This window comes from Leuciscus leuciscus (assembly GCF_965113295.1).
Source record: "Leuciscus leuciscus genome assembly, contig: HAP1_SCAFFOLD_265, whole genome shotgun sequence".
NCBI classification, from domain to species: Eukaryota; Metazoa; Chordata; class Actinopteri; order Cypriniformes; family Leuciscidae; genus Leuciscus; species Leuciscus leuciscus.
Window position 1 is genome coordinate 35694 of NW_028118457.1, and position 15991 is coordinate 51684.

A 15991-nucleotide genomic window follows, 5' to 3' on the forward strand; every position below is an offset into this window, starting at 1 on the left:
CTTGAGATTCACATGATGATCCACACCGGAGTGAAGCCGTTCTCATGTGATCAGTGCAGCAAAAAATTTCTTAGGTCATCACACCTGAAGTCACACCTGACAGTTCATACGAAGGAGAAGCCGCATTCATGTTCTGTGTGTGGAAAGAGTTTTTCACAGCTGTCTAATTTACATAAACATGAGAAAACTCACACTGGTGTAAGAGAGTACATGTGCTTTGAGTGTGAGAAGACTTTTGCTTTAAAAGGTGAACTGAAGCGACACATGAGAGTTCACACTGGAGAGAAGCCGTTCACATGTGATCAATGTGGAAAGAGATTCAGTCGATCTTCACACCTTAATGTTCACATGAGGATCCACACCGGAGAGAAGCCGTTCTCATGTGATAAGTGCGGGAAGAGTTTCAGTTATTTATCATCCCTTGATGTTCACATGATGATCCACACCGGAGAGAAGCCGTTCTCATGTGATCAATGTGGCAAAACATTTCTTAGGGCATCAGGCCTGAAGACACACCTGGCAGTTCATACGAAGGAGAAGCCACATTCATGTTCTGTGTGTGGAAAGAGTTTTTCACAGCTGTCTAATTTACATAAACATGAGAAAATACACACTGGTGTGAGAGAGTACATGTGCTTTGAGTGTGAGAAGACTTTTACTACAGCGTACAATTTAAAACAGCACCAGAGAATTCACACTGGAGAAAAACCTTACAAGTGTTCACACTGTGACAAGAGATTCAGTCAGTCATCAACTCTGAAAACACATGAGAGGACCCACAGCAGAGAGAAGCCGCACACGTGTGATCAGTGCGGGACGAGTTTCTCCTTTAAAACTCACCTTAATCTACACATGAAGATCCATGCAGTGGAGAAACCACTTAAGCACAGTCTGAGATCACGGTAAGTAGTTTATTTTCATGTGCTGAGAAACAAAGTCTCTTCTGTGTAAGTCATACAAAACCTTTCTTTTTAGCAAACTTTGTGCACACAAACAATGTTGTCAATGCTCTAGTTCATATGTAGAGCCCCTGGTGATACTTCAAGTAGTTTCATGTTGTTTTGAGCCTCCTTATTGTTTTAAAAATAGTGATTTTGATGCTCTCTTTGTTGTGCCCCATTCACTCCCATTCAAAAGGCATTTTGACCGAAAACGAAAATACGGTCAAACTTAAAAGTGGAGTTTCCATTCAGATTATGCTTTTGCACGAATGTTTGACTCGGGTAGATTAACAAAAAGAGCCTAGGTTCGATTCTGGCGAGAGTAACCCTTTAAGAGTCGCTGTCCATTTGTCAAGTGTGGAAATGTCACCTTGTAGAATGGCTGGTAATTGTAGCTCTTGCTTGTATTATGAAATTTTTAGCCTCATTGTTTTCATGTGATGTGCAATTTCTATGAGGCCAATAATCTATAAAAGCACAAACCTACAGCAAAATGGCTGAACCAAAAAAAAACTTTTTTTCAAAAAGAGGAGATTAATGTCATTTTAGAGGAGCTGGAGCTATACAAACATATTTTTTCAGCAGGTTTAAGGGCAGTCATACAAATAAACAAAAACAAAAAATCTGGGAGGATATTGCTACAAAACTGACTTCAACTAGGGGCATTAAAAGATCAGGGAAGGAGGTCAGGAAGAAGTGGCAGGACTGTGCCAGCCTTGCTAAAAGGAAAATAGCACTGCAGAGGACAACATTTAATAAAACAGGTACTGGGCCCAATGAGTCCCCCCTTCTCACAGAAGAGGAAGAATGGGCCAATACTTAGCACAAGTGCTTCAGATGGCATTTGTGGTGGTTTCATGAGTTCACATCTACATATAATTATTATGGTAAAGGTTATGCGGATTTGGCGTGCTGTCCGGGTGGAGGGCTTCGAGCTCGGATTTTCTGCCCGAACCCAGAGTACTCCCCCTGTTGGTAAGAGTAGACGGAACTAGAAGTGAGGAGATGGGGTGGAGGTGGGATGCTGATAAACTAAGCCAATTAACAGAGGTGGGTTAATTAACAGAGGTGGGATCACACTTGATCAGCTAATCAAGTCCTTTAGATTTATTTGAAAACTGCAGGTGTGTGTGTGTTGAAGCAGGGTTCGAACAAAACTCTGTAGGGCTGTGGCCCTCCAGGAACTGAGTTTTACACCTGTGCCTTAGTTTCGCTAGAGAAGATTCCAGAATGCATTAGAAGATACATAGTCATGGAGTAGCCATGACGGAGTAACCAGACAGACGAGTGACCATGTAGACGAGCAGACGAAAGAACCCAACTCAAGATCAGAAGGGGTTAAACCGCTTCATTCAACCCATCTAACTACTTTCGCCTCACTTTTCTTTCTCTTATTTAGTTTATTTTCTTTTCCGTTGAGAGTCTCGGTCCTAGGTACGTTTTGCTGGAAGGTCTCGGTCAACAATTTGACTGCAAAGCCCGCTTCCAACTCCAACGCCAGCAGCCATATCACCCTGTAGGCCAAGACTGGTTGCCCACTGAAGCTAAGCAGGGTTGAGCCTGGATAGTATCTGGATGGGAGACTCCTGAGAAAGCCAGGTTGCTGCTGGAAGATGTGTTAGTGAGGCCAGCAGGGGGTGCTCTCTCTCTCTCTCTCTCTCTCTCTACTATAGCTGGTGTGTGGTGAGTGCACTGGCGTCGTTGTACTGTGGCTGCCGTGAGGAGAGATCTCTGATATGATTGTGAAGCGCTTTGGGTGTACAGTAGTACATATGAAAGCGCTATATAAATGCCTCATTCATTCATTCATTCAAAGACTTTCCATGTGATTGACTTCTCAAGACATCAATCCAGATGTCTTTGTCATCAAGACATCGATCCAGGTTAGACCGCCAGCCAATCAGTGAACCCGAACGCAGACAAAGGAAAACCCCTTTGAGTAAAGGAACGCAACAAACGCTAGTAGCCTCCAGACTCTGGTGAACTGGTAGCCTGGGAAAACCCAGACTACTTCTGGCGAATTTTAATTCTCTCTCCAGGATAGTCTGGAGAAGAGCCCATTCAAACTCATTTCTGTGCCGCCGAAATCGCGGCACCAATCAGAAACGTTTGGGGAGGGATTTACATGATGACGACAGCGCAGCGACGCTGAAGGAGATTTCATTAAAAAGATGGATGCCGCCGTGGAACATCACTCGTTCGAATCATAGACAGTATATAAACGAATCAGTTATCGCGTCTGTTTTGAGCGATTTAAACTTACCGTTTTCGTTAAAACCGGAGCAAAGAACAACACTCGAAGCATTCGTCATCTCCTTCATCGATCTGATTGGTTTTATGACTATCCAATTGCGCCCAGAGGAATTTGAGCTACGTCGGTTGGTGACGCCCCTTTGGAAATGATTTGTCTACATAGCTTCACCAGACCCTATACTCAGTTTCAACTGAGAAGGGTCTGGTTTTAACCAGGCTAGTGAACTGGTGCCTTGATATAAAACTTAATAACCCACCTAAGAAACTATAGATGGGTTAAATTAATGATTGTTGGTTCATTCAGGTCATGTCTTATAAGTGCATATATTTAGCCTGACGTCATCATAGACTCATATTCTGACTAGAATCTGAGTCTGAGACTGCTCCATTGGGCTGTGATTATGGGGCGTGTTTCAACCGAACCAGGAAAGAAAATGAAAATAAGTGACGCATGTTCTTCATTCATCTTTACAATCGAGAAATGCTTTGATCGCCGTTCTCTGTTCCTCTTGTAAAATGAATGTGCTAATGTGTGAATATCTTATGTAATGGACGCAATGGTGGAATCTACACCTGAATTCTCCAGTGGCAGCCATCTTTGTTATTAACGAATTTAACCCAAGCGCTCTTTGTGACGTGGATGAATACGTTACTGTTGATCATCTGTCCATCATCGTATAAAAAACGCCCTGACAATTTGATTGGTCCGAACAGCTCTGGTTCGAGCATAGTTGATCCACAACGGATCAAGCCCAGACCAAACTTCCCGACCTCAAATGTTGCGGGCGGGGCTAAGTTCGGCTAGCATATTTTGCTAGAAACTTGGCATTTCATCATCTCACTCTTAAAACTCATTCTTTCCACACTTTTCAGGGCTCCTGACTAACTTTTTTCACTATGAGCACAGTTGTCACATCCACCGTCTGTCTTCCTCATCTGTCTCTGCACTACACTCCCCAGAATCCTCCTTGGCGCACACCTGCACTCACTCTCCTCTAAGTAGTATCACCGTCACCTGGATCCCATCACCAGCTCACCTTTATATGCAGCACTCAGTCACTCACTCTTGGTCTGGTCTTGTCAATACATGTCTATTCATGACACACAGACTTTCTACTTCACCTACCTGCATACTTACCGTCGATCCCGATCTTCTTCAGCCTGTCTTCAGTCCATCTTCAGAGAATCTTCATCATCTGCATCTGCAAGAGAAAGAGAGACTTTGTTATCATTCAGTTAAGCTTCATCCAATTATCTACTTCCTGTTTACTCACCTTTCACGCTGTGTCCGATCCATTCTGCTATTAAAATATCAAACTTACCATCTTGCCTGCTTCGTTTGTACGAAACCTGACAACAGTGGCCCCCAACTTAAAATTTTAGGGGCACAACCAGAAAATCTAGGGACGCACACTGTAAATCAACATGCTAACCAAATCTACTAGTTTCCAATGTATTACTAATAAATACTTTGATAATAGCTGCAGAAATTACAATGTGCTGTTTCAAATTCAGTGTCACATTTTATTGTGCACTTTTGAAGATGCAACAACAAGGTAAACTGACATGACAGTACACATATTAAACAAATATATCATACATTCAGAATAAAAAAAGTGCTTAGTAACAATGTGCTTAGTAACCTTTTGGTCATTTCACAGTTACAAACAATACTTGAATGTATGTAAACATTAGGGGCACTGGCTAATAACATTCCACTAGAACAAGTAGGCCTAAACAACCATTTCTGAACAGAGTGAAAGGAAAAACTGACCAAACAATCTAGGTTAAGGATCAAAGTAAATGTTTGAAATGTTGCTCTGTGTTATACTTTTTATATCTTTATGATAATTTAAAAAGAGTCACTAACCTTGTTAAGACAGAGGAAATGTGGTCTAGCAGGAAGTCCAGCTCCTCTGTACCATAGTCTGTCAGCAATATACTGGTTGCACATGTAAATGTAAAATGTAATGTAACAATGTACATGGATGTAAAATTCAGTCACGCACTCTCAAATTTTAGTCGCAAAATGCGACCATTTGTCGCAGTCTGGAGCCCTGCTTCCTTTCTGTCTGCAACTCGTATTAATGTGTGTGTGTTTGTTAGATATTAGTTCTATGTAATAGAATATCAAGTCTTGTTTGTATTTTAAAGAGAAGTGTTCTTGTGTTATGTGCTTAGGAATTTAATGTCTTAAACTGCTGATCTAAGTTACCTTGCTCATAAATTGTGTTTTCACTAGTTTGGATATTTATATCCGCTGCAGAGCTGATAGTTACGGCCTTAAATTAATTAATAATTCCCTCTGAGCTCAATTGACCTGTTTGACCCTTACACCCTTTCAGGGAGTGCTTAATAAACTGGTAAAATTTATATCCGTAAAACAACTCTGATGTAATAAACGACTCTGACTCTGACTGTAATAAAGTGCGCATTACTGTCGTTACTAACGTTAGGCCTATCACTCCGGAGACTGTAAGCTGGATCACGGTCAGTTGGTACAGATCCATTTGAACGAAAGTAACGAAACACTGGCGGACTGTGTTTAGCTCACTCAGGGCGGGTCTACGCTAAAACTGCAGTGTCCGTCAAACACCATGTAAAAGTGAATTTTGCATAACAGGTGCCCTTTAAGTCACATGATCAATGTCACAATGTCTGAAATATTAATAATTCCTCTCACATCATGTCTGTTAGAAATGAAACTTGTTTGTTTTTAGCAGAACTACCAGAAAGCATCTGGAAGGAGAGGACAGAGAGAACGCCAGTGATCCAGAACCTGCAGAATGAAACACACTGAAGAACAAAGAGGTTGGTGTTTATTCTTGATTCCTCATTCATTCATCATGATGAAGAACATGCTGATGCTCACCAGATTTACATTGTTTCATGACCAAACTAGTGATTTATAACACAAATCATCTTCATGACATTAAAATAGATCGTAATCGTGCACAGCAGTTGTTGACCAGATTTGATGGGATTAAAATGTCTATTGAATTTATCAGTGATATTGACTTTGAGCTTCACTTTTCATTTCACATTTGTCTCTCATTTGAAATCTCACTTGATTTAATGTTTATATTAGACCCGATGGACGTGAACAAGAAAGGAATAACAGAAGCCAATAAATCTGTCTCCTGCCCTCAGTGTAAAAAACGCTTCACATGGAAAAGTCTGAAGGTTCACATGAGAGTTCTGCCTTCTCATTCTGAAGAAGAGCACCGGAAAAATACACCGGAAAGAAACTGTGAAATGTGATCAATGCGGGAAGAGTTTCATTTAAAGAAAAGACCATTTAATTGTGATCACAGTGCGGTAAACAATTTCATAGGGCATCAGTTCTGAAGATTCACACAAAGGAGAAGATTTATCCTTAATATTACAGCAGAAAAGACACGGTGGTGTGTGTTTCAGTGCAGAAGGCCTTTACTATAGAAGATGAACTGAAAGACCACCAGAAAATTCACATGGAGAAGGCCATAACACTTTTAAGAGAGATGTGAATCTGATATTAATTTTTAACTCGTTCTTCATTGTTTTTCATTATAACATCTAGTTTCTCTTCCACTTCTTGTATCTTTGAAACTGGACACTTTTCTTCTCTTCTTCTCTTGAGATGCTTCGGCTCAGTAAAGAGAGAGAGAGAGAGATCTGTCTCATTCACTTTTACTTAATGTTTGTATTTGCTATGTAATGATTGATTAAACTCTTTACTCATTTTATCAACATCTCATTGTAATTGTCCATTTTCTTATTTTCTGCTGATTTTGCTTGAATTAGTTATAATTTTAGTTCTGAAAGTCATCCTGATATGATTGCTTTTTGAGCTTTCCATGTTTTCATTTTCTCAATAGAGTTTTTAAATGCCTAATAAATGACATTTCACTGCACACATGACTGACATTGAAGAGATTGCTGTCTGTCTTCATTATTAACAGTTTCATATCCAGTATCATACAGTATATATATTTCAAAGAGTTTGTTCTAGTCAGTTTGAAGTTCATTCACACCATGAGGCTTCATGAAGTCAGAACAATCACTATGAACTTTAAACAACACCAGCCCCGGCTCCAGCTTTGAGATGTAGGGTGGGCCAAGTGAAACAACTAGTTTTAACTCTGCATTATTTTTTACCCGTAACAAAACTTTATTTTATAACAAAAGAGGAAGGTCTTGATATTTGCAGGGCTCAAATGAGCTTTTTCTACAGGTTCATTCTGGTTCAGATTTTTACTTGCCCTGCAATAATCTTCACTGGCCCATCACAAAAATATATATTTTGTAAGTCTTTTAATAAATATACAGACAAGTAAACAGTGCAAGTAAAAAGAACAAAGATCAGGGGCTCGTTCTTCGTACGTTGCTTATTACATCCGAGATCAAATGACACATCCAAGATGATATCATCGTGCTAATCATGATCTGGCTAACTCGGTTCTTCGAACACACTTGCCGGATATGATTAGTATAGCTGGATTGAGTTATCTGAGATAATTGCGCGTTCATGCGCTGGTTTAAAAGGGGACATGTATCGATAGTAGAAACATTGATCAGCAACGCTGCTATTGGCTGCTCAGCGTGGCCAAAGAGCGTGCTCAGTTTTTCTCCTCAGCAGAGCAAGAACTAATAGTCGAAGTTTCTTCGGAATTTTAATGTTTAATCAAAACGCCAGGGAACACCTCAAAGTCTGCAAAAGCCAGGAGAGAGGGCTGGCAAAAAGTAGCAAACAATTTAAATCCGTTAGAAGTGGCCATGTTAGATGTTTTTATCACTTATTAGCCTATATTTTTGTATTTTAATAGTTGCATAATTACTTTGTTCATTGTAATGTCAGAGTCACCACACTAGAACATGGGAACAAACAAAAGTGAAGTACAAAAATATTCTACATAATGGTAATTTTTAGTTAGCCTATAGTCTCTTTTATAAAAGGCACTGTTAAATAAATGGTTGTCTGTTTATAAAAGCAACCAAGAAAAAGGCTGAGAAAAAAAGAGAAAAGATCTTAGTAGCCTACACTGTAAAATAATTTTTGCTGCATTAAATTAAGGCCGTATAGTCATTTAAACTGTTAAATCTTGAGTAATGATGAATTGCTTTGACTTGTGAAAGTGAAAACTGATAAACTTGTTAATGTAAAAATATTTTGCCATGAGTTATTGATCACATTTTTCCCTGTTCATTGTAATGACATTGTGTTTTCCTCTTTTGTGCACTTTTACATAATACACCAACACTTGTATCTGTTCCCAAGAAAGTGGTGGCTGAAATATGTGCAGTAAGTGGACATTTTCTAACTTTCCAAAGGAAAGAAAGTATAAGACTTTGTAATGTCCATTTGTTTCCATTGCACTGGACAGTGAATAAACCCTCTCAGATAACTGTCATATGGAGGAACTAGCCTACCTGCAAGTGCATAAATAACTTTACTTCATTTATACTTGTATGCTTTATGGCAGCAATATAAGTGTCAGGATTCCACATCTACAGAAAGGCCTACAGAAGAGTCAGCACAGACAGAGGACACATAGGCCTACAGGTGGGCAGTGTATAGACAACTTTTCCTTTTTATTTGTTGCATGAGGCATGTGTCTAATATCACTTGACCACTGGCTTTTCTTTACAAAGAACAATTGAAATAAAACTCAAGGAACTAAGCATATTTGTCTTTTATTAAACATTTAATGAAAAGTTTTTTTTTTGTTTTTTTTTTGCAATGTTGTGTAATATGGCACATGCAACAGTGTCACAGGCCCTGTCAGGTGTGCAACCCTCAGACTTATCAGACACTGAAATCTTCCCTTTAGTTAGCCAAAGTTCATTTCATTGTGTGCCCTTGTCCTGGCTAGAGCTGCATTGTAACTGGTTTGGGTCAGGGAATGGGGTCATAAACACCTGTCTGCAGGCAGGAACATGTCATAATCACCTATGAAGAAATGCAGTTCTGTTAGGATCAGCATAAGTGTATGTAATACAGTGAGCTTGATATTTAATTGTGGAACTTTCCTTACCACTTTCAAATAATGTGCATAAATGTGAATTTCTGAAAATTATTAAGTCATGCACAGATCCTGGCCATTTTGCTTTCACATTTGTGATATGGAAGATTTTAGTCAACTGCCTTTTTAAAATTTGATATAATATTATTAATCTGGAATATTAAGAATCCCAATAGTAACTGGGCTGCACATTTACATTGTGAATCCCCTTTCTGTTCACATAATCCCCTTCATTGAGGCCTTGATGGCAGTCTATGGTCTAGCCTATAGTCTATGGTACCAGTCACGTTAGTGAAGCCTGAGTGACACATACTGTAATCGGCATGGTCATGATGGCATGATCTTCATAAAAAATTATGATAGCCTAAAAAAAAAAACTGCTTTAAAAAAATCTGCTTTACAACATTGGGTCTTAAGTGGCTTGGAAATGCCACAAAAAAACCTAAAACTGTTTTTTAAACCTAAAAGCACCAGGTAAACTCCGAATGACACGACAGACAGCACTTTCCATCAAGTTCTCCGCATCTCCAATAGTGTAAAGGAAAGAGCCACTCGCAAATAATCTCAGGGCAATGCAAACAGTTTGTGCTGTAGTTAAAGCCCGACTCCAACAAGTCGAAAATAAATGTGCGTTTCCAACAATTTTATAATGTAAACGACAATCTCACGAGTCACGAGAAAAAAATATACATCTGAGAAAGTGCACTATCGCGCTGCGCTGGACTTCCCCATGGACTTCCCATATCAGCTCCGCTTATGAAGCCGCAGTCTAATCCTGTTTACATGAAATAAGCTGCTCCCGAGCAGGTTCAAGTTTGCGCACCTGTTGCTATGACAGCAAGTCCAGGATGAGCGTCGAAGAACCAAACAATCCAAGATCATGCCAAATCGTCAACAATCAAATCCAGCTAACTGAGTTAGCGACGTACGAAGAACGGGCCCCAGTTCACGGTATTTCTCATATTTACTCAACCATCACACACACTTTAAACAGTTTGATTAAGCGACAGACTCATTTCTGTATTGTTTTCATCGATCACAGTGATACTTGTGCGTCTTTTCTGGCGTCTTCCTTCTGAAATAAACATTTAGTGCAGCAGCAGCGAGCATGAGGAGAATATGTTGAGTTCATTCAGACCTGAGCGAGTTTGTGTTCGTTTGTGTGATTGTTTCCTCAAGTCAAAAGTCAAAGATTAAGATCTGTGAAGGGAATTAATGGATATCGATCTCAAGTGTCATACTGGAACAGAGACTGCTAAATGCTTTACATTATTTTACTTTACTTTTACATACTTTACAGCCTATAATGAGCCACTTGAGACATTAAACCAATAGCCTACTTATAAGAATAGCGTTTTACTCTTGGAACAATAGTGCTCTTTATTTTCAAAAGTTTTATAATAATTTTCAGTTTCTGCACATATAAAATGTTATTATAATGATCTAACTTATAGTGATTACTGAATAATAAGATCAAACTATATTTTAGATTAGATAAGATTAGATTTTAGATTATTTATCTGTAGTGGTTGATGAAGATGAGTGTCATTTAGGGATGTAAATGTTCATAAATTCCCATTGATCGATTGTCGTTTAAATTAACGATCAATTAAAGGGGTTGTGACATGAGAAACCAAATTTGCCTTGATCTTTTGGTATATAAGAGGTCTTTGTACCATTAAAACGTCCTGCAAGTTTCATAGCTTAAGACGTCCTCTCCATTATAAACGAACCATTTATTTAATCAAGCTCTAAATACAGCTCGTTCTGGATCCATGGTATGAAGTGACGTCACGGTACGAAGTGACGTAGCAGTCGTTTGCATATGACCGCCTCCACCTTCCAGCGTAAAGACAACAACGCCGATCGTGTCGTTGTCGCGCCGCGTGTCTCAAGTGTGTTCAGGCGACGTGCAGCGAGTGGGTCTGTGTACAGGAAAATTGCAATGCCACGCAGATGTGCTGTTCCTGGCTGTGGACAAACAACATCTTTGAATTCGCTGCCGAAAGATCCAGACGTCAGGGAAAAATGGATGGACTTTATTTTTTGCGGACGTCCCAGTCACTCGAGTGTTAATTTAAGCGTTTGTTCTATACATTTTAAGGATGACTGTTTTGAAAACAAATCCCAATATGATGCTGGCTTTGCCAGAAAACTGTTGCTCAAAGATAAGGCCGTGCCGACTATTCTGGGCTCAACTGCAACGACGACGCAAACTGTAAGTAATGTATTTAAAACTTTAAACTACTTTTTAAAAGGCAATTTCATTCATTACGAATAATCACAGTGTTTTTACTTAGTTTACTTGCATATTGTTTTCAGAGACCGCCATGTTCAGGCCCCATTACAAAAGATGTTGGCTGTCAAACACAGCTGTCGTTTCGAACCATGAGACCCAAGTATCGTAGCAAAGGTATTATTTATAAAATCTTAACTTGTGTCATCCTAATTCCATTTTTAAGAAGCTTTATTGTCAAAAAGGAAGTATTTATAGTCCATATTTTTATAAAAATGCAATTACAATTGATATAATAAAACTTCACATTGTATTTTCTAACGTTATAGAAACACAAACAGAGCCGTCCTCAAATCTTTCAAGTGGTGATGTCGCCATACCCTGGACTACTTCACAGCCTTTTACTTCGACTCCTTTAAAAGATGAAAGGCTTGCCAAAAGGCGTCGCTTTGAATTGGAGGTTGAAGAAAGTGTGTCTTTTGAAGAAGTCTGTGACACTCAGGACGTAACATATGACCCTGCTCAGTCTGTCACCAGTGTGACTGAACCATCAAAGCATTCGTAAGTTTTGGTCTTAATCATGTTAAGTTTAGCATACATTTATGTGAACTGTATGTTTTATTGACTCGTAAAATTGATTATGTTGAAAAAAAAAAAACACACACAAATTACATTAATTTTGTTATAATTTTTTTCTTGTGATAGCATGTACACATCCAAAGCCTCTCATGAAGACACAAAATATATTGTGTTTGAAAACTGTCTACTTGAACTGTTTGAGACCTGTCCAGTATGTTCAAGAGCCTGCAATATTCGGCCTCGTAGCAATGGGACTTTTTTGGCCATTGATCAACTTTGCCCACATTGTGAGTACTTCAGACAGTGGAAGAGCCAACCCTGTGTTGGCAGTACCCCTGTTGGTAACCTCCAGCTGTCTGCTGCCCTGTACTTCTCAGGAGCTTCATTCTTACAGATGAAAAAGGTTTGTGGGGTGTATTGTTTTTTTCCTGTTTATAATAGTTTAAACGTATAATGCATAATTATTTTTTTCCTTTTGAAGGTATTTCAGTCAATGCATTTGAAGATGTTCAAATACAGAACCTTCAGAAGGCATGCCAGCATGTACCTGGAACCACTAATAATATATAAGTGGAAGAAGGAACAGGTGGATTTAGTGAAGGATCTCTGTGAGGCGGACAAGGTGATAATTGGTGGCGATATGAGAGCTGATTCACCAGGTAAAGAGTCATGCTTGGTGATGCAAGTTCTTCTGCAGTCTTAATAATTTGTTCCTGTGTAAACTATTTTATATAATATTATTTGTGTTGTGACATTTTAGGCCATTCAGCCAAGTATGGGAGCTACACCACAATGGATCTTCAAAAGAACCTCATAATAGACATCCAGCTAGTGCAGGTGAGAAAATGCAAAGATCACATCATGTCAATGCACACAAAATTACCAGAAAAAAGTGGCAAAAGAGTATGCCATTCCAGTTTCAAATTAAACAATTTTAAATTAAAATTGTATTATAAATTACAATTGCTATTTATAATAAACCTTTTATACTTCAAAGATGTAGTCGGATATGATTATTGTTTTAAAGGAATTAAATAACTGACTTTCACTGTCCTGATAACTATTTTTTCACAGAGTAATGAGGTCGGTGGTAGCTACCACATGGAGAAAGAAGGGTTAAAACGAAGCCTGGAATGGCTGGAGGAATGTGGTGTAAGGCTAGACTGCATTGTGACAGACCGACATCCCCAGATTCAAAAGTTTCTGAAAGAACGAAACGTCACACAGTACTATGATGTCTGGCATTTGGAGAAAGGTACGTTTGAGTTTTGTTGTCTTGTGGTTATAACTGTACTTATTACAGATCCTGAAAATAAAAACATCTCATGCTAATAAATAGGTAGTTTTTTTTTAATTACATAAACTATATTTCTTTTTGGGTATTACAATTGATTAGGGTTGTCAAAGAAGTTAGAGCAAATTGCCAGAGACAAGGACTGTTCAATAGTGAAAAAGTGGCAGCACAGCATAAGGAACCATCTCTATTGGACTGCAGCATCCTCTACTTCAGGACCAGAGAAGGTAGCCAAGTGGAAGTCCCTCATCAATCACATTCAGGATGTTCACATCCATGATGATCCATTATTCCCACAATGTGAACATTCAGATCGAGTGTCAAAGGGCAGCAGTAAACACTTCAAACCTGGCGAGTGCATAATATTTCATATTATTACCGATCAAAGTGGCTGACTGTTGTTCATCTGTGTCCCACAGTGCTAATACTGTTTTCATTATCGTACACACAAATTAATACATACTACTATTCCAGGTTCAAAACCAGTTTACAGAGTCGAAAAGGTGCTGACTAACAACAGAGTCCTCAAAGATGTTGCAAAGCTCAGCCCTCACTTCCAGACATCATCCTTGGAGGCCTTTCACAGTGTTATTTTACGCTTTGCCCCCAAAAGTGTGGTATTTCCTTTTATTGGAATGCTGTGCAGGTATGCAATGTAAAGTTGTATAGAATCATCTTCTTGACATTTAATGAACCATAAAGTACTATTATTTCATAATTGTATGTAATACAGGAAGCCTAGCATAAGCTATAAAATAATTTTAAAAGCAGTTATAAAATTTCGAATGCTTTGTCATGTCTTATTATTTAATATTTTCTTGAATAAATAATAACACTGTGTCACTCCGACTTTTTTGTAACTAAATTTTTTTTTTCCTTCTGTTTTAGGTTGTATTTGGCTGGCATGCATTTCAATGAAAATTCAAACCGTCCAAAGGCTACTACATCATCTGGAAAGCCAATGTACAGACTTTTGTTCCCCAAGGCTAAAAAAGGATTGTACACCACAAAACCAGTGACATCAAACCCAACGTACTGTAAGTTTGAATAGATGTTTTAATTAGTAATTTACAAAAAAATAAAAATACAATACAGACAAAGTGTATAGACCTTAATTTACAGTATTGTCAAAAAAAAAATTCCAGGCTACGTCTACGAACTGATGACACTGCTTTTCGAAAAGGTTCTGCCAGATCCTTTTCCCTACATGGAGGAGCTGCATAAAATTACAGTGCCTGACAGTCTATGCACACAGTATGACAGACCTTCATTTGAGGAGGCCATTGCTAAACATGTGTCGAGGTTTAGTCAAGGGGCAGTTTGAATCCGACATAGCTGCCTTCTGCATCTGGGAATTTTTGCCTTATATACAGGACAACGCATGACGGTATTACAACTCTGATCTGTCTGCCTAGATAGCCCCAGCGCCAACTGACAAAGCTTCTGTAAGCCAAATGCCTGTAGCGCCTGATGGAAACAGACAAAAGACATTTCAAATTATACATTTGAAAGGTGTTTTGGAAAGTGTTTTGTGTCTGTATATATATATATAATATATATATATATGCCAAAACTATTGTTATTTGAATATACATTTTGTTAAAATAAAAATTTGTAATCCATATTAACATAAAACAATTGTGTATGTCAGTTTTCTTACTGGTGTAACCCTCTGAGTCTTAACGGACCGTAGTCTGCCCTGTAAATGTTATTTGCATTCTGTAAAGAATACAAATTTAGGCAAACAGGTTCAAGTCCCGGGTGATGAATCATACAGGTAGGTGGTACTGGTGCCTGGTTAATTCTTCTGACAACCTATTGACAAGGCTATTGAGTTTACAATTGTAGTACAACATGTATGACAAGTAATACTCAAACATGCAGATAAACATAACTATTATTATTTGTCTTTTATTATGTGCACATACTTCAGGAGTCTCCATGCAGCATTTATGTTCTTGCTCAGTGGGCATTGCACCACAATTGCCACAAGTGCACCTGTGAATGTTTAAAGCAAACATAAATGTATTTGATATGACACCTTTTTTTCAGCACAAGACTGAATAGTCATTTTAAGGGTATTTACGATATTACTTTTTATCTCTGGTTAATATAAACACATTTGTATAATAGAATCTTGAAAATATGTTGCCTTTCTAGTAGGCCTACATGTGATAGAAAATTAAAAATGTTGACTTATCAATGCTGCATCTTCAAATGTGACCCTGGATCACAAAACCAGTCTTATGTTGCACGGGTATATTTGTGGCAATAGCCAACAAAACATTGTAGCCTATGGGTCAAAATTATAGATTTTTCTTTTATGCCAAAAATCATTAGGATAGTAAGTAAAAATCATGTTCCATGAAGATATTTTGTAAATTTACCACCTTAAATATATAAAACATTTATTTTTGTGAATGGATACAGTACAATCGCCAATAGAAATGAACAACTTTAAAGGCGATTTTCTCAATATTTCGATTTTTCTCTACCCTCAGATTCCAGATTTTCAAATAGTTGTATCTCAGCCAAATATTATCCTATTCTAACAAACCAAACATCAATGGAAAGATTATGTATTCAGCTTTCAGATTATGTATAAATCTCAATAAAAAAAAAATACCCATAAGACTGGTTTTGTGGTCCACGATCACAAATGTGGCAAATATGAAATATATAATTT

At 38.3% G+C, this 15991-nt stretch overlaps 2 protein-coding genes across 2 annotated transcripts in view; both read left to right on the plus strand.

The window, feature by feature from the left end:
• The first annotated feature begins 683 nt into the window (after window positions 1–683).
• Window positions 684–15991, plus strand: part of LOC309491457 (uncharacterized protein) — a 34426-nt gene continuing 19118 nt past the window's right edge. The window contains exon 1 of the mRNA XM_082190519.1: window positions 684–902. The gene's annotated coding sequence lies outside the window, so the exon portion shown is untranslated. The remainder of the gene's footprint in view (window positions 903–15991) is intronic.
• Window positions 11570–15892, plus strand: LOC309491460 (uncharacterized protein). The gene is made up of 10 exons (XM_082190521.1): window positions 11570–11609; window positions 11762–11993; window positions 12138–12414; window positions 12493–12670; window positions 12772–12848; window positions 13086–13266; window positions 13408–13656; window positions 13780–13951; window positions 14194–14342; window positions 14451–15892. The coding sequence occupies exons 1-10, from the start codon at window positions 11585–11587 to the stop codon at window positions 14627–14629; spliced, it is 1719 nt and encodes a 572-aa protein (XP_082046647.1). The 5' UTR covers window positions 11570–11584; the 3' UTR covers window positions 14630–15892.

What these genes read in the sequence shown, in the direction of transcription:
- LOC309491460 (XM_082190521.1), top strand. Translation starts at nt 11,585, where the DNA reads ATGAGACCCAAGTATCGTAGCAAAG. An exon ending in ACCCAAGTATCGTAGCAAAG is followed by an intron (nt 11,610 to 11,761) that starts GTATTATTTATA and finishes CTAACGTTATAG; the next exon opens with AAACACAAACAGAGCCGTCC. An exon ending in TTTATTGGAATGCTGTGCAG is followed by an intron (nt 13,952 to 14,193) that starts GTATGCAATGTA and finishes CTTCTGTTTTAG; the next exon opens with GTTGTATTTGGCTGGCATGC.